Source organism: Sorex fumeus, unplaced genomic scaffold, assembly GCF_029834395.1.
Source record: "Sorex fumeus unplaced genomic scaffold, SorFum_2.1 ptg000024l, whole genome shotgun sequence".
Classification (NCBI taxonomy): domain Eukaryota; kingdom Metazoa; phylum Chordata; class Mammalia; order Eulipotyphla; family Soricidae; genus Sorex; species Sorex fumeus.
The window spans coordinates 51,017,853-51,044,957 of record NW_026606081.1 but is presented as its reverse complement, the minus strand read 5'-3'; the positions used below and the strand labels follow the sequence as shown (position 1 = coordinate 51,044,957).

General features: G+C 49.9%; 1 protein-coding gene across 2 annotated transcripts in view; it reads right to left on the bottom strand.

The window, feature by feature from the left end:
* The window catches only part of MSRA (methionine sulfoxide reductase A), a 243,651-nt gene that overhangs the window by 124,748 nt on the left and 91,798 nt on the right, over positions 1-27,105 (bottom strand). For both annotated transcript variants that reach the window (XM_056113947.1, XM_056113948.1), the window contains exon 3: positions 18,403-18,522. In XM_056113947.1, coding sequence (XP_055969922.1) covers positions 18,403-18,522 — 120 coding nt within the window. The remainder of the gene's footprint in view (positions 1-18,402; positions 18,523-27,105) is intronic.

The window sequence follows — 27,105 nt, the reverse complement described above, 5'->3', positions numbered from 1 at the left end:
CATGGGGGGGGGGGCCAGCTGGGCCCCCACAGGCCAAACAGCTCCCACAGAACCGTCTGTGTCTGCAGAGCACAAGCACCGAACCAGAACCACTGGGCACTGTGTTTCCATCGAAGCAGAGGCAGCAACATGCCTCCCAAAGCCTGCACAGGACATTGTTTATTACCAACACACACAGTCAGGGCTGACCAGGAATGACCATCCAGGTCAAGGGCGGTGACTGTCCTCAGGGGCTAAACCTGTCAGTAGTAAAGGGAACTCTAAGGTTGTGGGAATATTCTGGAGGAGAATCACACCATGGACTCGCCTTGGGACTCACGTGTCACTGTCCTATAACGAAGACGCCTCTTCAGACCTAGATCCCAGCACGCATGCACACATGCGCGCACACATGCACACACGCACACACATGTGTGCACGCACACACGCGTGTACACACACGCATGCACACACATGTGCATACACACACGCATGTACACACACGCACACACATGCACGCACATACACAAGCATACACACGCACACACATGCACTCATGCACACACATATACATACACACATACATGCATGAACACATGCACACATGCAGACACACACATGCACACACACATGCATGCACACCACATACACACACACACACACACACACACACACACACACCCTCTCTCGCAAGCCTGCCAGCAGGATGAGGTGTGGCGGCTCATCCCAACTCCTTGCCCTGCACTGGAAGCATCACAGACTCGCTTCCAAGCGGCCGTTGCAGCAGGTTCACAGCCGGCTCAGCCTCTACTGCAGGTGAGACCATCCAGGGGCAGCGCGGTTCCCTGGGGTCCGACCACACCCTCGATCCCAAAAGAGAGTGGCCCTCCACGGGGCCCCACACTCGAGCAGACACAGTGTCTGTCCCAGGAACGCAAACGGGGGACAGAGGGAAACGACGGGAAAAAAACCAGCATAGAGCTTCCCTGGACGGCTGTCCCTGCACCGTGGGCTTAGCAAGGCAAGCTGTGGGCTTTACTGAGCGCCGCCAGGGCCCACGGGAAGGCCCGGAGCATCCTGGTCCCAACACAACGTCCACAAAAATTCCCCCCAAGCAAAGAGAAGGCTGTGAGTGTCCACAGAGTGATCCTGTCCCCTCTGGGCAGGGCATCTCCTGGGGCTCATCCTGCTGCATGCCCATCTTGTCCTCAGAGGCCATCTGCAGGTCCGGGGCATTCCCTAAGTGTTGGATAACACTGGGCGGTCTTTGCTGCTCCTATAGGGAGCTGAAGGTTTATTAAGCCACTCCCAGAACAGTGCTCCTGAGACATATCCAATTCCATCAGGCACTAGTGATCCTAAATTGCTTTTCTCTTTCCTTTATGTCATGGTTTATTTAGCAATAAATAAACCATTGCTAAATGGTTTATTTAGCAATATCCTTTTTGGGTAGACACAGGAAGACAGTTAATGCTACGTAACATGGGAGTTAACTGACTCCAAAATAATATTTACTCCTGGGCATCCATATTTACTTTAGGAAGGAGTGGGTAAGAGATGGAAATGAGAAACCTTATGGTACGGCCGCGGGGGGACCCTGAATGGGGAAACCCACAGTGCAGAGCTGCTGGCAAGCCAGGGAGGAGATCTGAGCGCCTTATTTCAAGGTGAGTTTAGGAGCCTGGCGGGGCCAGTGTCTGGAGGAGAGAGAGGGTCAAGGGGCGTCCCTGCATCACGGGGCCCTCTGCCCGCCTCTCACTCAACCATCACAGAGCATCAGGGATGTGTCCGGGCCTGGTCCCTAGCTCAGTGCCGCGGACTAGCTAAACCCAAGTGGGCACAGGACGAACGTCCACCTTCCAAAGGGCTTGGGCGCTGGTCAACCCCAGACTCAGGGCATCGCCGGCATTTAGAACAGCTGGACCAACTAAGTTGATCGTGTTTATCGTGCTCACCCGAGGCACGAAGATAAATGAACTTGGAGAGACTTTCAGAGCCTCCACCCCGAGGTGCAGAGCCCCCAGGAACTGCTCCCTGCGTTGAGAGTTGAGCTCCACGTTGGGGTCCCCTGCAAACGGGGAGTTGTCCTTGCCCAGGTCTGTACTCCCTTATGGGGGAAGGAAGGGGAAGAGGATGCACAAAGCCTGCTGGAGTATGTGGATGAAAGGTTTCTGACGAGTTCGAACAATGAATTATGACTATTTATTAGCAAGGACAAACGGCTACTCAGCTCTGAGGGCGTTGGGGGGCCCCACCTGCAGCTGCTCTTGGAGGCCAGGCCTGGTAAAACAGCCTGTGCACAGCCCCGCCTGACAGAATCATGTCCTCTCCCTGGAAGAGAATACTTCAGAATGGCTGGGACCTGAAAAGGACCGCCACCCCCGCCCCTTTATCTGAAACGGAGGGGGGACATAATTGGAGGCGCAGTGGAGGAGCCGTCCCCATTGTGCTTGGCCGCAACCTGCGGACGCGGGAGCCTAGCGCAGAGGCCGCCGTGGTTTTGATCAGCGCCTTAGCACAAAGCGGTTTCCACAGACGCGGGGAGGGGCTGGTCAAGGCTTTTGGCTCCCTGAACACAGCCCAGTGCTCCAGAGACGGCCGCTGTGCCTGGTCCAGCCTGGCCATGCTCAGGATCGTCTTCCGGCAACCTCCAAGGGGCTGCCCTAGGCAGCGTTCACCCTCACCTTCATTAGACTGACCCTTTGCTCTGACAAGTCAAACTTGGGTTGTTTGACATTTTCAGAGAGAGAGAGAGAGAGAGGGAGAGAGAGAGAAGAGGGAAGGGGTGAAGAGAGAACAAGATTCGGCAGCCTGAGTCTCACGCTGAGTGAAACGAATCAGAAGGACGGAGACGGACATGGAATGACTGACCTCATGCGTGGGATAAAAAACAAACAAACACACAGTATGAGACCAAGGGCAGTAGAAACACGGGCCAGGAGGATGGTCCACGGTTGGAAGCCTGCCTCAAGGGCTGGGGGAGAGGGCAGTGGGCTAGAGAAGGGACCACTAGGACAGTCATGGTTGGAAGGGAGCCGGGGCAGAGCCCAGGGCCTGGGCACAGCTCAGGGTAGGGACCAAGTTCTATCCTGGGCATGAAAAGTAAACAAAAGTAAATAATTCAAAGCATACGTGGTGATGCTGCTGCTCAGGACAGCCCCTGCCTGAGAGAAACCGCCGCCAGGGTGCCAAGTTTCTGGAGGCCTCTGGCCTTAGGGACAGCTGAGCTGCGCTCCTTCCAGGCCAGCACAAGGCTCTCAGAGCTGGTGTTCTCAGACTGTTCTGCTCTGTCAAGGGAAAAGCGACCATCTGCACTGTGACCAAGCCCAGGGACTTTGGGGGAGAGGCTGCAGGAGGGTCCCGGCCCCAGGCTCTGCCGGATGGCGCCGGAGGAGATGCCCAGTCCCCCACGCCCCCTTAGGTCAGCTCTGCTTCACCAGGGGAAGGAGGCTGCCAGATGCCAGGTTTATACCTGCAAACATCTGCCAGGGCATGTCTTAGGAGAATCATGTCACCGAGCTTTAAAAAACCATCACTAGAGATACTTTTAAACACCATCCCTTACTGCTTCCGCCATCACCACCTTGGTTATTACGAACACAGAGGTCTTCAGTAATGAGGTAAAGGCTTCCTTGGTTGAGGAAAGTGAACTGACTATTCTCAGTCGGCATTAAGAGTTAGGTACTTTCAAATACATACAGGCAAAGAACAAATCCCTTTTAATTCACCTTCTTTACCCTGAAGGATATTTCTTCCAGATGTCACCAGCTGATATAATTTAGATTGAAAAAAAAAAAAAACAAACATCCAAATCCTCTCTTTATCACTTAAAGGGAACCGTAAATCAAATGCAGATTTGGGGGAGAGGACAGCCTCTCATGCTTAGTGGGGTCCTGTAAAAAGTGGAGACTATCCGGGCCCAAGCCACAGTACAGCAGGTAGTGTTTGCCTCGTGCATGGCTGACCCGGGTTTGATCCCTGGCATGCCGTATGGTCCCGTGAGCACTGCCAGGAGTGATTCCTGAGTGCAGAGCCAGGAGGAACCCCTGAGCACTGCCAGGTGTGGCATTAAAAAAAACACACACACAAGAAAACAAACAAAACTACCCAAAACCAAGTGCAGAATATGGAGCAGCCTGGCTTGTGCGCAGCTGAAGTGTCCTGTCCACTGCCACCGCAGCACAGATGATGCCCTCACAAAGTACAAGTGACCCAAGCTGCCGTGGCTCTGACATCCCTGCCCAGCCTTCAGACTGGAGTCACCCCATCAGCTCTTCCAGGCCATCAGTTTTCCAGTTGTGGATTTGGGGACCTGTCAGTTCTGTTAATGAGGAATTCTTTTTTATTTTATTTTTATTTTTTGCTTTTTGGGTCACACTCAGAATGCTCAGGGATTACTCCTGGCTCTGCACTCAAGAATCACTCCTGGTGATGCTTGGGGGACCACACGGGGTGCCAGGGGATCAAACCTGTGTCAGACATGTACAAGGCAAACACCCTCCCTGTTGTACTATTGCTCCAGCCTCCATAGTAGGAATTCTTAAATTTACATAGGTGGATGGATAGACAGAAAGTACTGGAGGATGCAGATCAACGCAACCGCTCTTGTGTTTGTCTAGACAATAATCCCAAATAGAGGAACCAAGTTTACAGAAAGTTGTGAAAAGATCCAGCTCGTGGGCTGGAAAGCAGGCAAGTTCCAGAAAGAGAAAGGCGGAAATGTGAGGGTTTAGAGAAAGAGCACTCATGGAAAGGAAATAAATCATTTAATGCAATGCCAAGATAAACCATTTTATAAAAGAAACAATCCCCTTTGTAATGCAAATAGACAGTCTCATAAAAAAATCTGAATTTTTAAACACAGATAAAACCATTTTTAATTGAATTTATGGGCAGGTGTTCCTTGCATGTAAAATGCACAGTAATCTATTCCTAAAATTGTGTCTATTTACTTATATTTTATAGTCTGCATAATTCCTAGAAAGATGCTTAGAGAGAATTTTATTATGAAAGTTTTCAAACATGCACAAAAGCAAAAATAATTGTAAAATTAACCTCATGTACCAACCTATCCTCCAGATGCAAAAATTATCAACATTTAACATACTCCAATCCCTTTTTCTCTCTCTTCCCTTTTTCTTAATTTCGTAGTATGTAAAATTTTCACATCATTTCAGACATAAATGTTTTCACATATAACTGCTAAAAATAAGGATATTTTCATCCATCACAGTGATTCCATAGCCAGAGCATTAGTACAGTGGGGAGGGCATTTGCCTTACACGTTGTCAACCCGGGTTCGATTCCCTGCATCCTATATGGTTCCCCAGGCACCACCAAAAGTAATTCCTGAGTGCAGAGCCAGGAGTAACCCCTTTACATCGCCGGGTGTGACCCAAAAGCAAAACAAAACAAAACAAAACATAATGGTGATTCTATGATCTCAGTCAACAAAATCAACCATTACTCATGAGCATTATCTAATTCCAAATCCACATTCAGATGCCCTAAGCCCCTCTCCCCTCCTAAAAGTCTTATTTATTTACTTATTTATTTATTTAAATTTTATTGAATCGCCATTGTAAAAAACTACGCTCGCTGAAGGTTGTGTGTTCGCGGGCTCTCTGGACGGCTCTATCTCATCGCCCACGTTCGGTGCCCTAGAGCCGCTGTGTGTGGCCTGCATCGGGACAGCTGTTGGCCAAGGGCAGATGAAGGAAGAGATGAGGGCCAGACCAGTTGATCTTTGTAGCAGTTTATTACAAGTAAGTTTATACCATAGACGAAATTTATGTTATGGAGGGCCTAGGTTCTCTCGAGCACATGTTCTCCTTGCTAGTCTCTCTGTGGCCCATCTTTCAGCCCTGCTCTTTCATTCTCCAGCTCCCTTCTAGTCTGGGCTGACACTCCACCCAGTCAGGTAGCCAAATCAACATAAGAAATCCCTTCCTGACTGCTCAAGGGCAAGATACCTCTTAAGGTGTTTTTCTCTTTTCCTCAGTCCAATAAACTATCAACTATTCCTGTGGTTATGCAGGAAGGACAGAACAGTGTTATCCTACACACCATGAGATCCTTACAAGCTTTCATGTTTGGGTTATAATCACACAATAATCAAACACGCATCCCTCCACCAGTGCACATTTCCCACTACCAATATCCCTGGTATACTCCCCCTTTCCCACCCTCCCCTTGCCTCCATGGCAGACAATATTCCCCATACTCTTTCTCTACTTTTGGGCATTATAGTTGGCAATATAGACACTGAGAGGTTATCATGTTTGGTCCTTTATCTACTTTCTGCACACATCTCCCATCCTGATCTGTTGCTCAAGCCATCTTTTTCTTAGTGATCCCTTCTCTATTCCAGCTGCCTTCTCCCCTCTGTTCATGAGGCATGCTTCCAGCTATGGAGCAATTTATCTGTCCCCTGTATCGACTGTCCTTAGGTGTCAGCCTCATGTTATGTTGTTGTATACTCCACAAATGAGTGCAGTCCTTCTATGTCTGTCCCTCTCTTTCTGACTCATTTCACTCAGCATGATACTCTCCATATCTATCCATTTATAAGCAAAGTTCATGACTTCATCTCTCCCGACAGCTGCATAATATTCCATCGTGCAGATATACCATGAAAGTCTTTTTTATAAGAGTTATTTTTTCCTTGAAGGAGGTGGGCAGAGTCCCTGCCCCACGGAAGCCCCTGTGGCCTCACTCACATCCCACAGCTGCCGCCATCACTCACATCACACACAACCCGACTCCGCCGCCCTTCGACTAAGCTCTGCAGAGATGCCAAACTGTTGGAGATGCCAAGTATATTGTGTCCAGGCTGAGAACTCTGGGGTCTTCTGGGGGTGGGGGTGGGGGTGGGCAGCCTCTCCTCACCCCCTCAGACTTCCAGAAGCTCCAGTAGCCACACCCACTCCCGCCACCATGCCCAGTAAACTCACGGCCCGGTGAAATATCCTGACGTTTCGGAAGCATGAGGCCACGCGACACCCCAAACTCTACAATGCTCACAGCCCAGCAGGAGCGGCCCGGATTAGATGGGGAGTAGCACAGAAGTGGCTAACCAACAGCCGTGAGTGCGGAAGGCCTGACTAGCCATGGACAGCTCGGAAACCTGCCGACAAGGACTTAATGGCCCCATGGGGAGAGATAACAATTTTCACAAATTTTCTTTTACTTAAGTAGTTTTTGAAATAATTCCCTTACCCATTTAGCTGTAATAAGCAATATGAAATAAATTATTTTGTGCCTGCTATGGGGGCAGGCTCAGAGGGAAACCGGGGACAGTGGGGGAGGGAAGGCCACCCTGCTGGTGGAACTGGTGGGAACACTGAGTGCCCGTATCACCGACAGCTTTGTAAACCAGGGGCATCAGTAAAGGGGGGGAAGAGTTATTTTTGTCTTCATCAACTTCTACCCCATGATACCTGTATCATATAGGATTATAAGCACCTCTGAATGGCATATGAACTCGCCTGACGGTTAACATGAGTGGGCCTAAGTGGTGCCCGCATTCTGGACTGGCCGGACCACTGCCCCCGGAGGGGCCTCATCGAGGCTCTATCCCTGTTCCTGTCCTGTTGCCCAGATGCTGGATCTAGAGGCTCTGTTAGGCCCAAATTGTTCAGCCAGACCCTTCATAGGGGCTTGCCTTTCATTTGGCACAGAACTGGACATGGAGAGCATGGGACTGTCGCCTTTCCAGTGACTGGAGTATGGGGGGTCCCTGCATTTGTTTGCTCCCAGAAATGTCTACCCTAGCACCATAGCATGACCCTCTCCCATTCCCACCTTCCCTCCCCCATACCACCATCACACCTATCTCCTGACATCTTGGGCACTCGTAACAATCCAGCCTGGCAGCCGAGAGCGAGTGGGAGAAGGCAGGTGGCTATTCTGCCTCCAACATGCCATGAGGGAGGGTCCTGAGTCCCCTCAGTGGCATCAACTGATGGCCATCCAAGTCTTCCCCTGGTGTGCCCAGGAACCCCCAGGAATCAGCAGCTCCACCCCACCTTACAGAAGCCAGACTGTGACCCAAGGAATGCAATTCCCCCCATAAATGGGTACCCAGCAAGACGCATTTCTCATTCTGCATTAAGTTCTGTTCCTTTAAGGACAGAAATTCCTTTAAGCTCTCTTCACCCCCCATGGAAAAGTAGTCGACAAAGGAGGATCTTACAAAGGAACCCACGCTGGCTGGCCGTCTCTTTGAGCACCATTGTCTGAGCTCCATTGTCTGGATGAATCCCACTCTTCCCGTTATCTGAACACGATGCACAGTGGAGAACGGCATTCTGTACAAACAATGATCCTGCTGCCTGGGACTCTATTTCTACTGCCAATGAAAGCACCGGAGCCAAATGGCCATGGACAGAGAGAGGCAGCACCTGCAAAGTGGGTGTGGGTACACCCCATCTGCTCGGGGCAATGAAGTTCAAGTCTCTCCCCAATAGACCGGAAATCTTTCTAGGGTAACTGCAATACCACGGCAAACAGGCATGCAGGCCTGGGTCTGGATAACCAAAATACCCCCCGTGGTCCTGCAGAGACCCACCAAAGGGCTTATGGTGGCCGCAGAGAAAATCAGTCATGGGTTCTGTTCGAGGGGGTCACACATAGACATGATCAAAGTGCTCACAGACAGAACGAAATGTTAGGACCCCTGCGTCTCTGAGGTCCCATCAATGACTTGGCAGCTCACCTTGACCAACACTGACTGCAATCAGACTCAGCCTGCCCTCCGTGAGCGGATCTGAGGCCGTCTGGGAGGAACTCAGCAAGGGTTGGGTGGGGCTCGGTAGAACCCACTAATCCCAGAACTCACTGCTAGTGTGCAGAGTGGCACCGTTCCTCTCCCGGAAGACCCAGCGACGCCCACACCCACCCAAACACGTCAGGAATAAAGCCTGGCCGAGAGCACCCCGGGAACCGTGGTCTCCGGCAGAGTGATGGTGGCGAGGTCAGGGCGTGGAGCAGCAAGGAAATCTGGCCCGGCCGGGCTGGCCAGCAAAGGACCTGACCCCAGGAGCACCCAAAGAGAAAGAGGGGGCACTGCCGGTTAGAGTGTGCGCATAGCCCAACCCGGGAACTCCCAGCCTCGGGCACCACCGCACCAGAGCCCGGGCTTAGCAGCCAGACAAGAGCTGGGTGGGCGAGCAAAGACCCCGGGCAGGCGCCGGTAGAAGGTGACATGAGGACGCCTGGCAGAGCCTGAGTGGGGAACAAGCACCAGGCTGCCAGGCCACTCGGGGGAGAGGCGCACGCATCCCTTTCAGCCTTGCCGCACCGCCGCCGCCCATGCCACTTGGCTGCACAGATTTTGGGAAGCTTTTGAATACACTGATAAACACGGAATTGTTCTGAACATCTGTAAGCAAAAAACGACGAGAGATTACCCAGTGAATGAACATCCTGGGTCTCCTCGCCAGCAATGGGGTTATTTGTGTATTAGGCTAATGCACTGAAATTAACCCGGATTGCTTTATCCATTGCAGAATGTCTTTTCATATTTTCATCTGTATAGCCGTTATTATAAAATGTGAGACTAATTCTCCATCACGGTATTCAGGACTCTGAATAGCTCAATTACTTCTCGAATCAATGTCGTAAAGCAACAGCTAATCAGTTGGTTTGCATAACAAACGTTTGGGGGAATAGGCATCTCTGTGCGCGTGTAGGCACGCGTGTATGTGTGTGTGTGTGTGTGTGTGTGTGTGTGTGTGTGTGTGTGTGTAAAGAGAAAGCCAGGGTCAGCCGCCTTGAAAATAAAGGTGTCAGAGCTGCCCATGACGAGAGATGAAACCCGAAGGCAGGCTCTCACAGGCCTCAATTCCACACCCGAAGCAGCTCTTCCCTTTGGGCGCGGATTTCAGCAGGCCCTTCCGAAGTCCAGCTGCGTTGGGACCCTTATTCACAGGGATGAGTCCCCATAGGGCTGCTGTCCCAATCCCCCCTGCCAGCACCAGGTGCAAGGCCCAGCCTGCGGAGGTGCTTCCGGCCACCGCTGGGACAGGCTCCTTCCATGAGTCCTGAGGGGTCTTTCTTACCAGGAACCCCAAGCCTGGCTCCTGTCCAAGGCACCAGCCCTTGACATGCCCTTCAGAGGCCCCAAACCTCACACCCATTCGGGGCCCACGGCCATGGCAGTAGAGGCTCCGGTTCCTGGTTCTGTGCGTGAGCCCTGGATGCCAGATCTGTGTGCCAGGGCAACACTCCATTGCTACAGCCAGGAGGGGGCGGGCAAGGGGCAGAGCCCGCTCCACGAATTCAGAGAGCCCTCTGAGTGGTACCCCGCTAATCCTGGCCAAAAAAAAAAAAAGGAATTGGCTCAAGTGGGCTGCTGAATGAGAGGAGGAATTTGGCACACAGGCCAGATCCTTCCGAAGGAGGGAAGGAGTGAAGGAAGGGGGGAGGGAGAGAGGGAAGGAGGATGGAAGGAGGGGAGTAGAGGGATAGAGGAGGGGTGAAGAGGGAGGGAGGGAAAGAGGAGGGAAGGAGAGAAGGAGAGAAGGGAAGGGGAGGGGAGGGGAGAAAGGAGAGGAAGGGATGAAGGGGGAGGGAGGAAGACATGAAAGGAGGAAGGAAGGGAGAAAGAAAGGGAGGGAGGGAGGAAGGGAGGGAGGAAGGAAGGAAGGAAGGAAGGAAGGAAGGAAGGAAGGAAGGAAGGAAGGAAAAAAGGCCTTTACAAAAGACTGCTGGTCTTATAAACTTAATCACGGTTACAAGAATAAGTAGTTTTGAGATTAATGCAATCCCGCGCAGACACCAGTGTTCCCCTGGCGTAAACCGAGCAGCGGCTGGGATCTGAGGGGCACTGCGTCTTCCCTTTCGTGCAAGTCAGCTCCCTCCAGGGCTGGCTGGGAGACAGGGCTCTGAGCACCAGGAGCTTCAGTAGGGTGGGGGTGGGTCTGTCTCCCCCACCCTCTCCTCCGTCAAAACTCTTTAATGAGCCGGTTACCATAATTACTCTAGCTGGGGACCTCGTTTGTTCTCCCTCCACGCTATGCCCAAGGATCTGAGGGTTCTGCCACCTCTGTGCCAGGGGGCCTTTGTATCACAGCTCTCTCTGCCTTTTTGTTTTTCCCTTTTATGATCAGAACAACAACAAAAAAGCCCGGGGAAAGAAATCATCTCTCCTTCTGTGTCTGGGTAAGACCCTATAACTATCTTTTCCCAATCAGGAGCAAGTTTCCATGACAACCAGGCTTCCGGTGCCACGGCTAACTTGGCAGGTAGTGTTCCCATCAAACAGAAAACCCTTTCGGTTCCCGCACTGAAGTTCTCCATTGCTACAGGCTCCAGACACAGCAGCTGTTTGCACGAATCGTTTCTTAAAAGGGTTTTGTCCTCCTGCTAAATACCAGCAAGACAGGATTAAAAAAGGGGGGGGGGGGTCGATAATGTCCTTACAGTAATTCCTAAGAAGCACAGCAGAATACTCAAAGGGACGGCCCAGGAGCTGAGGGCTGCACAGGAGGAAGAGCACATAGTCTGGCCAGCCATGGGAGCAGAGCGGACACTAGGGCCAGCCCGCCTCAGAGCAGAGCCAGAGGCAGCGACCGAGCCGGGAGCTAGTGAGGGCAGATTCTCTCCTCTGCAACGGACAATGACCAGGACCCTTCCCCGGCCTGTTTGGAGGATTAGATTGGGGGGGGGGGGGACGAAAGCAAAGACACAAAATGGGTGGCTGAGAGCCCAGGTCACGAGGTCCCTGGGCCGGTGACCCGCTGGACTGGATGATGCCTGAGCAGACCAGCACCGGTCATGTTCTAACAGACCAGGAGCAGTTCGCCGCAGCATGACAGCGGGGTTTTGGGTGGCGCCTTCTGTCTCAGGTCAGGGGTCAGGCTGCAGGCCCATTCCAGAACAGCAGGCGAAGGGGCACCCCGGGGGTCTCCAGCCTCCACCGTGGATTCAGCACTCTGCACCCACCCGGGTTTCATTTCCAAGAGAAGTGAGGGAAGGACAGATGAGCCACCAAAGCAAATGTTCCCAGCCCCCAGTGCTCAACACCGGGCAGCACCTTCTGGCTCTTCTCTGGAGGCAGCCAAGACGTGCAGGTTTTCAGGATACACCCAGGGCGCCGCAACCCAGATTTCACTCCAGAGTCAAACCTCGCATGGCAGGGAGCCCTGATGGCCGTCCATGGGCTCCCACATGGGGGGCGGGGCCGCTCCGGAGCACAGCGGTCCTCTGCACGCCTGCATCTTCAAAGGACAGGTCATGAAAGATGCTTACATGTTGCTAAACCCCCATTTCCAAGAGCGGTGGCCTGGGAACAGACGGAGAGGGGGACAGGCCCTGAGGGCTCTCCAGGGTCTCCAACACAGTCTTCTTGGTAGCGTGGGGGGCACACTGCACAGGGCCACTCTGGACAGATGGGCCCAGGCAGCTGCCGGTGACTCTTGCGATTTCCTGATTCATAATAGTCTGCTCAGGTTCTCTGCTTGTTCCGGACTCAGTCTTAGGAGAGTGTATGATCCTAAGAACTCATTAATTTTTTTTCTAGGTTCTCTAGCTTAGCAGCATTGAGTGTTTTCACATTGCCTGTCCTCTTCTTGCCCTTTTTAATTGATTCGCCATGAGTTACAAAGCTATGAACTTATCATGACTGAGTCTTAGGCAGACAACATTCCAACATCAGTCCCTTCACCAGTAACCACTCCCCTCCATTAATATCCCAATCTCTCATGTTTCTTTCTTTCTTTTTTTTTTTTTGTATATCTGGGGTATCTGTTCTAATTTCTCCCCTTTCACTTCTGACCCACTTTGTTTGGGTTTCTCTCATTAGTTTACTAAGAGTTTGTCAATCTTATTTAATCTAAACCAGATTACTTTCGTTATCATTGATTTTTGCCCTAATTTTTTTTATTTCCTTCTTTCTACTTTGGAATCAATTTTTGTTCTTTTTTTTTGTTTCAGTTTCTTAAGCTGTGAGGTTCGGTTATTGATTTGAGCTTTCTGTTGTGTCCTGATGTAAACCTGTTTTGCTAGGAACTTTCGCCTTAGTACTACTTTAGCTATGTCCCACAGGTTCTGATAGTTTGTCTTCACTCTTATTCATTTCAATGAATCTTTGTTTCTTCTTTGATCTAATGGTTGCTTAATAGAACAATTTTTTCATTTCCCAGATGTTAGAGCTTTTCCTGACTTTCTTTCTCTTGTTAATTTCTGTCTTCATGGAATTGTTGTCGGAAAATTATTTGATATTATTCCTATTTTTTAATGAGCAATTAGATTGTGTCCCAGCATGTTGTCTACCTGAGAGAATGCTCGGGTGTACTGGACAGCAATGTGTAATCAGAGTTTGGGAGAGTCCTGTACCCTAGTTACACTCAGGATTCTTGCCTTCCTGTTGTCATGATGTCTGGCTGATCTGTCTGATTATGAGTAGGACGCTAAAGTCGACACTACTATTGTATTGCTGCTGATGTGTCTCCTTGGACCTATTAGGAGCCGCTATATGTGTGTGTGTGTGTGTGTGTGTGTGTAAGTATATGGACATAGTATATGTATGTGTTTAACTATATGGGCATAGTGTATGTGTGTGTAAGTGTATGGACATAGTGTATATGTGCGTGTTTAAGTATATGGACATAGAATATATGTGTGCATAAGTATCCATACATAGCATATATGTGCATTAATATATACACTGAGCATACAGGTGTGCATAAATATATATGTGGGGCATATATGTGTGTATAAGCATATACACATAGTATATATGTGTATAAGTATATGCACAAAGTATATATGCATGTATAAGTATAGTATATGCACAGAGTATATATGTTGTATATGTATATATGCATACCATATATGTGTATAAGTATATACATAGTATATATGTGTGTGTAAGTATATACATACTATGTGTAAAAGTATATACATAGCATATATGTATGTATAAGTATATAGGCATAGCATATATGTGTGTATAAATATATACATAGTATATATATGTGCATAAGTATATACATAGCATATATGTGTGTAAGTATCTACATAGCATATATGTCTGTATAAGGTCTGTATAAGTATACATACATTGCGCATATACCTGTGTGTTATCTGTCGCTCTCCCAACTGCTTCTCTTGTTTGTGCACACATATTGGTCATACGCCCTCTCGACCTTCTGTGGTTCCTTCACCCAGTCCGCACTGTCCGCCCCTCTGACTGGCAATTTGGCCTGATGCCAGCACGACCCCCGCCCCTCCCCCCACCCTGCTTGTTTTCAGTCTTCCCTGGGCTCACAGGAATGTTTTCCGACCTTCCCTCTCAGTCGAGAGTGTCTTGGAGGCAGCAGAAGGTTGGATTTTGTTTCTTGATCCATCAGCGGCTCTGCGCCTTCTGACGAGAGAGCTGAATCCACTGACATTTAGAGAAATGACTGATATTTGGGGATTTTGTTGTATTCATCTGTGAGGATCTGGGTTGTTCTTGCCATCTGGCACTTGCTGTGACGTGAGGCCAGTCCAGACCCCTGGCAGAGGTGGGCTGGATGCCTCAGCTGCTGAGTGTTTGAGAATGTCTTTAACTGTTCCTTCAAGTCTCAGCAACAGTCCTACAGAATCCAGGATTCTTAGTTGGAGGTCCTTTTCACTCTGCACTCTCACTATATTGTTTCCATTCTCTTCTTGCTGAAAGTTTTGTCTGAGAAATCTGATGTAGATCTTACTTTTTGTTGGTTTGTCTGTGAGCACTGGCTTTTCTCTCGCCACTGTAAGGCGTCTATCTGGGTTCCTGCCGTTTGGATCCCACTGTGTCTTGCTGCTGCTCCATCTGGATTTACTTCAGTGGATGTGCTTCAGGCTTCCTGGATCAAGGCATCAAACCCCCCTTTCAGACTGGGGACCTTGTCAGCTATTTCTTTGGCTAGACATTTTCTTCCACTCCCTCTTTCCCCCACTTCTGGAATTTTTATGATTTTCAGGTGTTTTTCTCCTGATATTGTCAACTAGATCCTTTAAATTATCTTCACTTTTTCTCCCTTTCTCCTATTATCTATTTTTTTTTTCAAAAAATTTTAATGTAGGAGTATTGCTAATTATTCAGCCACTGAATAGGCTGACTGAATTGGGCATAAACTCCACCTTACTTTTTTTTCTTTTTTATAAATTTATTTATTGAATTACCGTGAGAGCAGTTTCAAAGCTTTAGGGTCTAAGTCTCGGTCATACAATGATGAAACACTCGTCCCTTCACCAGTGTTCACTTTCCACCACAAAAAAACCCAGTATGTCCCCCATCCCACACCCTTGCCCCTACCTATGTGGCAGATGATTTCCACATTACTCTCTCTCTACTTTGATTACATTCAACATTCTGACACCAGACACACCATTATTATTTGGGATTTTACCCCAACACTGAGATCTGCCGAAAAGGCAACAGTAGACAATTTGTTTTCTATTGCTGGTTATGAATAACATATGATGTCGCGCAGTTGCAGTAGTGATTTTGGAATTTCTAAATTTTAACAATTAAATCTGGAGGGATTTCTTCCAAAACCTGCTGGGTTCCGAGATTTGTTCCTGAGTCTCTGGGATCATGGCCGTTGAGCAGCTTGATCAGGAGCCAGAGAGGCCATTCGTGGGCGATGACTTGGGGTCTCGTTGGGGTGGGGAGGAAAGGGCTGGCTCCACCCCCATCCCATGAGGCCCTGAGTGTCTCATCACTGAGGGCCCAAACCTGACTATCCAATGGCCTCTGGAGGATGCTGGCCACTGAACCGCCAAGGGGGAGCAGGTGGAGGGACAGCACCCCTTCCCCTCTGGGGTGGCCAGCGCCAGTAACCTACTTTGGGGACCAGATGCATTTCTGCCAAAAGTCACTGGGTTCCGAGATTTGTTTCTGAGTCTCTGGGCTCATGGCCACTAAGCGGTTTGATCAGGAACCAGATAGGCCTTGCCTCCAATTATATAGCTGAGCCGGAGGTGGTTTGTGGGTGTGTCTCCCACATACCTAACTTTTGGCCGTTTACTTTCTTGGTAAACTTGGCCCCAAGTTGTGGGGTCTGCCACAGGCATGGAAGCAATTCTGGGGTATCTAGAAGTCTGAAGGCACCATCAGGCTGCTGATGCACTCACCTCACAGGTACAGATTGACCTGCTGGCAGCACCATACCTCAGGCTATTATCTATTCTTTACTGATGACTTGTGTGCCTTTATCTTCAAAGAGTCACTAACTCTATGTTTTTCTTTCTCCATCTGCTGATGAGACTTGCAACTCTATTCTTCAACTTCTTTATTTCTACTTGAATGAGCTCTTTCATTTTTCCCATTAGACTCTCCTCAAAGCTTCCTGATTCTCAGCTATAGTGATCCCCCCTTTCTAGCCCCCACCCTGCCCAATTGTTGGACACAGAGAGAGATGTCATTTTAAATTCTTCTTTGGGCAGTGTAGAAAGATCTAATGTAGCTGAAGGTCTTCTTGGGCTTCTGTTGTTGTTCACTGATGCAGCTAAAGCTCTTCTTTTTTTGCATTTTTTGGGGTCACACCCATGCTCATGATGATGTTCATGGATTACTCCTGGCTCTGTACTCAGGAATCACTCCTGGCATTGTTCGGGGGACCATATGGAGATGGAAGGCAAATGTCCTACCTGCTGTGTTATCGCTCCAGCCCAGCAGCTAAAGTTCTTGATCTTCTCATTTCTCCTGGTGCTCAACGGGGGCTACACATGGAGGCGTGAGCTACCCCAGGTGCTTCCGGGCACTGGCAGGGAGGGGTGGCAATAGCATCTCTCCTACTGCTCTGCTCCCTCCCAACCCTACAGCCAACCTGCAGTCCGGGGGGTGGGAGGCATTGCTGGCTGCTGCATCTCTCACAATAGGAGGTCCAGAGCATCCCCCAGGCCTGGACTGTCTCTCCAGCCCGACTGTTCCCTTGCAGCAGCATCAGGTGGGGCTCAATTAAACATTTTATATACTTAGGCTGTGTACGAGGTGGAGCTATCAGTCCCTTTATTAACACCCAGCTTTCAATGCTTTTCCTTCAAGGAAACATGTCCAGCAGGTGCCATGCAGGGATTGTGGTCTCTTCACACCTCCCCATGCAGGAGCCTGTGGGGAGGCCCCTCCCTCACCCACATTGGGCTGGCCCATGTGATGAGCTCCTGCCAATGGGACGGGAGGAAATGTGATACAAACAGAGCCTTGGGGAAATGCTAGAAGGAGCCCATCCTTCCTTACTCCCAGAATCTCATCCCCACCACTGTCTGTCACTGGTCTATGCACTGTCCTCCCACTGTTCATCAATTTCCTTGAGTGGGCACCAGTAATGTCACTTTTCTCAGACTTGTTGTTACTGTTTTTGGCTTATCGAAAATGCCATGGGGAACTTGCCAGGCTTTACTGTATGGGCAGGATACTCTCGGTAACTTGCCGGGCTCTCCAAGAGAAACAGAGGAATCGAACCCGGATTGGCCACATGCAAGGCAAACATCCTACCCGCTGTGCTACTGCTCCAGCCTATCCTCCACCATGAAACGAATTCATCCAAGCCAGCCAATGAAGATGTCAGACACCTCATTCCCATCACCCCAGCCAACAGCCAGGCATCCCAGCAAAGTCGTCTTCAACTAAGCAGCCCTCAGCGAGCCAGATGCTGGCTGGAGTCTTTGGACCCAGACGTAATCTGCAGAAGAACCGCCAGCTGAGCCCCGCCTGCACCGGCCCGCAGAACTAACTATAAAGCTAATCAGTGATTGTTTCAGTGATTCTGCATTGGAGTGACTGGGCATCAGCGGATGCTAAATGATACAACCCACAGGAAGTTCAGTATCCTCCAGAAACATCAGCTGAGAGTTCATTAAAGGGACCAATCCCAGAAACAGGGGAGGCTGGAGAGGCACAACAAAGGATATTCCCATTTTAAGGACCCAGCCACTGAGGACTAGCTGCCTTGCCCTCCCCCGGGCTGCAGGGTAGTTTTACCTTGTAGTTTGGATTTGGTTTAGTTTGGGTTTTGTTCACACCTGGCAGTGCTTGGGGTTTTCTCCTGGTAGTGCTCAGGGGACCACATGAGGCTCTGTGGATGGAACTGAAACGGGACAACTTGGGAAGATAGACCATCTTAGGGAGATGCCTTAGCCTTGTTCTCTCCCTCCTGCTCTCCCTTCCTCTCCCCCACCGGCCTGTTTTTTTTAAAGGACACCCCAAGCATTGTTCAGGGGGCTTCAGGGGTCAGTGCCCCTGTTGCTTGGCCTACCAGGCCAGTGACTGACGGCTGTGGTCCCCAGTTGTGGTGCTGCTGGAGCTTGTACTCAGGACCACCAGGACTGTGTTCAAGGGGCTCCAGGGACACCCCATGCTGTGGCTGGGAGGCCAAACATGGGCCACAGGCCGGCCCCATGTCCCCTGGGGCAGCCCCCCCCCAGCCCCTCTGTGCTGTATCTCCCTACCTGAGCAGACTTCTTTGTACGTAGGGTTGACAGTGTAGCCGCCAGCGAAGCCAACTTGAGTTGAGTAGACGCCGTTCAAGTTCCAGAACTTCCTTTCAGCTCCCCAGAAACAGCCCATGCCTATGAGCGACACAGACTCTACTGAGTGTTTGGTCAAAAACAAGGTGATCGTGCTTTTATCGGGGCCCCAGTGACATTATAAAAGGGATGCCATTTTTTTTCTTTTTGGGTCACACTCAGCAATGCACAGGGGTTACTCCTGGCTCACGCACTCAGAAATTACTCCTGGCAGTGCTCGGGGGACCATATGGGATGCTGGAAATCGAACCCGGGTCAGCCGCGTGCAAGGCAAATGCCCTACCCACTGTGCTATTGCTCCAGCCCCCAAGGAATGCCATTTGGAAAGCAAAAACAACTCAGACTTTATATTCTAAGGAAGGAGAATTTTAAAACATTTAAAAATAATTTAATTTACAGGCATTTGCATAGACATCTATTTGGACTAATTGTCCCCCAAACACCTAGAGGATCTCCATTTTGAATGGAATTAGTAAAGTCCCACCTTCCCAAAGAACAGTGAAAGATTAACTCTATGGATCTAGAGTAATTCCCACATCTGCTTCATCGCAGACTCGCCAAAACATACATATTTGCATCAATGTCTGGGTCCTGTTGTTTTAAACTTCAAATAAAAAAAAAAGTGTTTCCACTGAATCACGAATTTAAATGAGAATAACATCCCCAACCCAGCCACAATCTAAGCGGATCTAAGCGGAGGTCAAACAATGATTTCACCCGCTCTGGTGTGTAAGCATTTCTTAAGGCACTGCAGACTTTGGTTGCCTGCCACATTAACCATTACTTGTGTTCCATATGCTAGATAAGACAGAGAAAGAACTGTTAAGACCAGGAGGGGTCGAGCTGGGTCATTGCATGCAGGGCAAGTGCCCCCCACTCTGTACTATGGCTCTGGCCCGACCCATAGGGGAATTTTTATGTCCCCACACCACACTTGTGGCTCTGCATGGCTGTGGGTCCTGCTGCTCTGATGGGAGCCTTTTATGGGGGACCCTGTGAAAGGCACATGGCATCATGCTCTGGGATGTGCCCACACAGGGCTTGCCACGGGAAGTCAGCAATCAGCAGGGAAGGTATCGAGGGACAGAGGGAAGGAGGGAAGGAGGTGTTGGGAGCAGCAAGGAAGGTGTCACTGGAGGACCAGGCCCAGCACACGTTGGGTTTCCAAAATTCCAGACATCTGTCAGTGAACACGGATGGGTCTCGCTGTGACTCTTAACACAGACTTGGCCAATTGGCAGGAGTCTGAGCCTCTTTCTACGTGAAACTGTTCACGTCTGCTGTCTCTGATGACTTCCGTCCATTTCCTATTAGGTCCTTGTGTTTTTCATGTTGACTGGTTGTAGCCGTGTTTATTGCCAATTAAATGTTTGTGGTATCTTGTTCCTGACTTTACTCTGAACTCACTGGGATGTGCAGTGCCAGATGCCGGCATTTTAATGGCTATTAAATCTCTTTTCCTTCATAATTTGTAGGGTGTTTTGCAAATCTTGCACAAGAGCTCCCTCCATACATTTAAGTTATCAAGGTAATGGCCTCTATTTTCAGAAAGGCTAAAAATCTGTTCTCTGTTTAACAATGTTAATTCACCTGGAGATAACTTTCTGGCACAGGAAGTGGGCATTCAGGAGAATACATTTTTCCTCAGAGATATCAAATACACAAAATAAATTCTTCTTTACTAAGTGACCCATCGTCTCTCATTCACCTTGAACATCATCTCCATACAAGGGAGTAGTGCTGCTGGGCTGAATGGAAGAACCATTTATCATCCGTCCAGCATTGACAACAGAACTTTTTGAAAACTTCAGAAGAAATATCTCTTCAGTGCTTACTATGTGCCCAGAGTAAACACTTGGGGCATATATGGACAGAGCAAAGGTCTTACCCTCTTACCACGCTGGCACTCTACATGGTAAAAGAGATGATAAACAAGAACATAAATAAAGAGTAAATTAGGAGAAAAGGCTTTTAAAAAAGAATAAAAAGAAATACCAGGCCAGAGAAGCGAGTATGCTGGGCCAGACCATGTTCCAACTTTTTTTTTTCTTTTTGGGTCACACCCAGCGATGCCTAAGGGTTACTCCTGGTTCTGCATTCAGGAATTACTCCTGGTAGTGCTTGGGAGACCATATGGGATGCCGGGGATTGAATCCAGGTCGGCTGCGTGTAAGGCAAACATCTTGTTGCTCTGACCCCCAGACCATGTTCCAGACCATGAGGCCTGAGGCTGGAGTGGCCAGTCCTGCAGAGGGGATGGTCACCTCAGTGAACAGGGGCTTCACTTCTGCCACTAAGTTCCTCTTGGGCTGGCAGAGAATTTCAAACCCATGGGAAAGCCTAATGGGAGAGAGAAATGGCGGCAGATGCCAGGGGGATCTATGCAGAGACAGGCTCTGTAGACCATGACAAGGCCAAACAAGGGGTGTGGAGTCTGAGAAGGGGAGAAGGGCCTGGGGACTCTGGGGGGTGGTGGGGGGCTCACGGGGCAAGGAGGGGAGCTCCAAGATGAAGAAGGAAGACCCCACATCTACACCTGCCCGGCCACAGGGACCATCACTTCCTGCAGCCGAGGGGCTCTTGTAAGACCACAGTCTTCATTCTTGTAGGCAGTTAAGGGAGTGCTGAAAATCTGTGGGTTTTTTTGTTTGTTTCTGGCTTTTTGGGTCACACCTGGTGATACACAGGAGTTATTCCTGGCTCCGTGCTCAGTAACTCCCGGCAGTTCTGGGGGGGAGAGTCATATGGGATGTTGGGGATCGAGCATGGGTGGGCCATGTGCAAGGCAAATATCCAGTGCTGGAAATCTGTGAGCCTCCAGGGCATCAATCGGCTTCAGCTCCCCAAATCCAGGGGCTCCAAGCCAGCCCCAGCAGCTCCGTTCCGATGCTGAGGCAGAGAAGAAGCTGGTGAGAGCTGAGGCATAGTCTGCAAAGGGCCCCCTGAAAACCCAGAAGCAGAGTTGGAGATAAAGAGGCGGGGTCAGGTCAGGAGGATGAGTGGCTGTGGGGAGGCCAGCAGGGCAGCATGTCTGCAGGGCGGGTCAGGGGCGATGAGTCCTGGGCAGCACGCCAATGTTACCCAAGCACTCCCAACTTCTTGGCTATGCTTGGCCCATTACCAATCCAAATCTACTAGAGCATTGGCCAGTCAAGTTCCAGTAAACGCCCTGCTAAGAGTTGTGTTAGAATTACACTGATCTTATAGAATAATCTGAAAATATTCTGTTGTATTGATAATTACTGAGTCTTTTCATCAATGATCATAACTGAGCTGTCCATTTATTCAGGTTTTCTTGGATGCCCTTCAACAACCTGTCACAATTTCCTTGTACTTTTTATTACATAGTGTTCATTTTTATGTATCTTTATGTACCCTATGGCTTGTGCTGTTATAATAAACATTACATTTTCTATTATATTTTTATTACTTTTAGCTGGGATAGAAAACTTCATTGATTTTTGAATGCTTGCTATGTTGTCAGAAAACTTATGAAACTCCTTTATTAGTTTTAATGATTTGGCCATAGGCTTTCTTTAATTTCCTACACGGAGAATCCTAGGTTGTACAAATGACACTTTTATATCTCCCTGTTCAACCACTCTTGCTTTGGCCCACTGGATGCTGGGACTAGGATGGGAAACCTTGTCTTACCCGAACTGGACAAGGATGAAATAGCAGGAACTTGGTGCAGGTTCTTGGCAGAGAGCTGTCTTGTCAGCAGACAGCTTAGGCAAGCTTCCTGCTACATCGAGTTTGGAAGGAAATGTTTTTAAACTACATTTTTAAAATTGGGGGTGGCGGAGTGGGGGGACCACACCGAGCTGTGCTTATGGTTTCCTCATGGCTCTGTGTTCAGGGGTCATTCCTGGTGGTGCTCGGGACCCGTATATTGTGCTGGGATCAAACCTGGGTCAACTGAGTGCAAGGCAAATGCCTCACTCATTGGACTATCTCTCTGGCCTCTTACCTGAGCTTTGTACTGAGGTAACATTAGTTCCTTCCGAGAGAGTGAGTGTCCAGAGGCCTGAGAAAGGCACCCCGACCACACCAGGCCATCCCCGATGCCTGTGTGAGTGCTGAACCCCAACCATGCTGCCCTTTGATGGGCAACTCTGGCTCCGCCCAACTCCCCGGGTTCCCTAAAGGGGCACACGCCGCCATGAGCAGGCTTTCCTCATGCTGTGCTGGCCACACAGGCATCACAGGAGGGACTGGCTAGCCTGCTTCCATGTCCTCCCTGCTGACAGAATGGTCTCTTAGGAAAGTCCCATTCGGGCCTTGCAGTTGCATTTCTGGACTATGTCCAGGACCTTGAAGAGAGGCACCTGCCCAGGCCCCTGGCCTGCTATGGCCTTTCTTGTATTCTTCCAACCTGCCCTTCACCGACAGCCTGAGTCGTGATCTCAGATTCCTCCCTCCCTGTTCTTACTGCTCTGAGGATGGCATCTAACGACCTCCCCTGACAAACTGGGCCCAGAGACCCCCGAAAAGCACAGAGTGCCGCTCTGCAGAGGACTGGCTCAGATAGGGGTGCCATGGTCACAACAGTCAGAGGAGAGATCCTTGCCTTATGAGGGTCCCAGTCCCAGGATCAGCCTGGGCGGTCACCAGCTGGGGAGAGAAACGTTGTTTCTGGAGCTCTGGTATAAATCCACAGATATAGGCAAGCAGGGAAGGAAGGTCTGAGCTCTCTGTAGAGAGAGGAGCTCTCTGTGGAGATGAGGAGCGGGGGAGGGGGGAAGCCCTGGGCAGAACACCTCTCTTGCCTGGAATTCTCACCTAGTCACCAAACCTCTGTCCGTGGTACTGACTCAATCCCTGCCTTTGCCCCGCCAGATCTGATCCTCATCATTATGGTCCCCTGATAAAGATAAAGGTAAAGGTAAAGGCCCTCCCGTTGATCGTCGATTTGCTCGAGCGGGCCCAGTAACGTCTCTTCTTTGTTGTTACTGTGTCTGGCATATTGAATACTCTCGGTAGCTTGCCGGGCTCTCTGAGAGGGGCAGAGGAATCCAACTCGGGTCGGCCATGTTGGCCGCTTGTAAGGTGAACGCCCTACCCTGCCCGCAGTGCTAATTCTCCATAATAATGGAAGGCTACCAGATACGTAGAGATGCGTCTTGCTGTCCCTCTGCATTTCTGAGCACCCTCTCCCTCTGATACTTCAATCACACACATTTGAGACCCCTCGGCCTCACCCAATAGTGGCTTTATCTCTCACAGTAGACAGACTCCACTGTCTACCCTCGAGGTCACTGATCTTTTCTTGGGATGGGCCCAACATCTGGGCACATCCGCTCAATCCACCCAATCCTTGTGTAGGACGGCTTCACTGCAGGGTTTTTCCTCTGTAAAGTTGGCGATGCTCTTTCACGATGCTCGCAGGGACAGTGAATAGCACCTCCCAACCAGCATTTCCTCTGAGGAGACTTCCAAATTCTGAAGGGCATGCCCAGTAAGCCCCAGAGTAAGTCAAAGAAGCTCTATCATCATGCTTTGGTTTCCAGATTCTACATTTTCTTAGTCCCAGAAATTCCACTTCGCTTTCCCCCTTAGTTTACTCGTCGGCTGGTGTTCCCTATGTAGCGATTCCAGCTCTTCCTTTACATCCTGAAACCCCCTCAGCTCCCTCAGAACACTGGCTTTAGGTCACTGCTAATTCACAATGTGACTCATTCTGGGCCTGCTTCTGTGGACTTTCCCTTTCACTCTTAGTCCTATTGCTCCCTTGCTCCTTCCATACCTGGTAGTTTCTATTGTCCACTAAACACTGTGAATGATATGTGACGCAGGCAGCACAGCTGCTGAGACCCCAGCCGGCCGGCAGCTGCCTTTTGCCATTTGGGTGCTTCTGGCTAAGCATGCGCAGATGGACCGCAGGCTTCGGGGGGAACTGAGAGAGATGCAGGGTTCCTTTGCCCCAGAAAGCTTCCTACTGACTCTGAGCTACTCCAGTAAGCCCCAGGTCCAGGTCTCTCAGCATTCTACGGGAGCACGGGCCCACGAAGAACTGGCTCACTGCAGTGCTTACCAAGCTGCATCCTTGGTGGTTTTTTTTTTTTGGGGGGGGGGTGCACACCCGGTGGTGCTCAGAGGTGACTCCTGTCTCGATAGTTAGTAATAATTCCTGGCGGGCTCGGGGGACCATACAGGATGCCAGGGATTGAACTCTGGCTGGCTGCGTGCAAGGCAAGGGCCCTACCTACTGTACTATCTCTCCAGTTCTACTATATTTAAGGTAAGGTAAGGTAAGGTAAGGTAAAGGCCCTCCCGTTGATCGTCGATTTGCTCGAGCGGGCCCAGTAACGTCTCCATTGGAGACTTTGTTGTTACTGTGTCTGGCATATCGAATACTCTCGGTAGAAATTCAAGAAACACTGCCTGGGCCAGTTCCTCCCAGAGACCAATATTCATTTGCTCTCCCGCTTGACAACGGGAGCTGTGCTCCTGAGATTAATTAATTAATTAATTAAACGATTAGCTGGAGGTTCAGGGTGTTATTCCAGTTCAGAAGTGAGCTGGGTTGATTGGTTGACTTAAGACCAAATATGGCTCGCCAATAACTAGCTGGCATTCTGTCCCATCAGTTTTCAAAGCTGGAAGAGGTAAGAAATTAGTATTTTCATGCCGATATGCTTCATTGATAGGTTTTAACCTTAAAACATTGAATTTTTTTTAACTTCATATCACCCACCCCTCTGACCCACCCCAGAGTGCTCATTCTGCATTCAGCACACATATACACACCTACAGTGTTCAGTGTATCATCAAGCAGCCTGCCTCAGGTGCAATCCAACACACACATTCAGGGGATGCTGCATGGCTGAGTTCAGTGGACCCCACCAAAGCACAAGAGAAATGGCTCTACGGTTACGGGAATCACACGCCACTCCATGCAAAGGTCTCGCCTCTGCTTTCAAGGTGCGTCTCTCTGGAGGGTGGCTGAAATGCTTTCTCCACAGGGAGAGAAAGTCTTCCTGAGCTAAGAAGACAGAGCTCTTAAAAAGGATCCAGTGACACCTCTGCCGTGCCAGGGGGCAAACTCAAGGCCCCAAGCCTGTGAACCTACTGCTTCCAGACTCATCAATGCCGTGGGTGATGAAGCCTGGAGACCCCAGGAGGAGGAGCCTCCAGAAAGAAGTGCCCTTTGATTTCCTCACCCCCTGACATGCTGTCCCTAACACAGCAAAGAAGTGACATCTCCTCACGCCTCTGCCCCTACCACAGGTTGCCTACCATAAGCATCACCCCCAGGCTCTTTCTCCACACTAGAAGCCAGGCTTCTTACTCACTAGCCCTGCAGGCCTCTGCCAGGCACTCTGTCTCGGGGCCTTTGCACATGCAGTCCTGCCTCCACTGCTCCTTCTAGATCCCTCCAGGAGAAGGTCATGCTTACAATGTCCATCTGACAGCACAAGCTCAGCACAGCCGAATCGGGGGGACTGGCTCTGTCTTGTGACTGGCTCCGGGGTACGACTGACTGAGGAAGAGGTCGGTGCCTAGCATAGAGGGACCCCAGAGTCTGGCTGACAGGTTGGTATGCAGGAACTAAGGAAAAGCACAGGATCTTTCGATACATGGTTCACAGTTTGGGGCCCACGATATACCAAGGTCAGTAAATGATTCTCAGCACAGACCAAACATGCTGCTTCAAGCCAATCCCACTCGGAGTGCTTTGGTAAAAACATTTCCAGGGACTCCTGGAGAGTCGGAAGTGGCACTGCCCGATCTGATTGCTTTTTATTTTACTTTAATGTTCGATTTGTTCTGTTGGTGCTGGCAACGGAACTCAGGGTCTCGTATATACACAGCAGATATTCTACCCCTGAGCTCCATCTGGGGCCACTGATCACTGGACGATGTATCGAACCTAAGACAGTTCATTGCTGAAAGGAGGTCATGGAATAGACTTGATAACCTCTCGGTATCTGTGTCACAAACTATAATAACCAAAAGGAAATGGGGGGGGGGGTACGGAGAAAGACAGTGAGAGAGAGAAGAAAAGTGCCTGCCGTAGATGCAAGTCGGGGTGGGAGGGAAACTGGAGACACTGGTGGTGGGAAAGGGACACTGGTGAAGAGACCGTTTTGGAACACTGTTTGACTGAAACCAAATCATGGACAACTTTGTAACTGTGTATCTCACGGTGATACAATTAAAAAATAAATTATATATATATATATATGCATGTATAGACACACAGACACACACAAAGGCACTTCATTCCCAAGAATGTTTTAGTGTCCTTTACACAGCATCATTCCTAAGAAATTTTGGGTAACTCAAGATTTAAAAACATGCATGAGCTAACAATGATAAAATGATTGAAAAAAAATAGAGACTGGGCTGGCATGACAGTACAGTGGGGAGGGCACTGGCCCTGTGTACAACTGACCTGGGTTTGATCCCCGGTGCCACATACGGTCCCATCAGCCACACCAGGAGTGATCCCTGGACACAGAGCCAGGAGTAAGGTGTGCCCTCCTCCCCCCTGCCCCAACGAACACAATAGCAGCGGGTCAGTGAATCGCTCCTCCTCCTGAATCTCTCTGAGTGCTGGGCAGCGAGAGAGGCCGAGCTCTGTGTATCATCCAAGGGAACGGCAGCAGAGTTCGTGGAGAA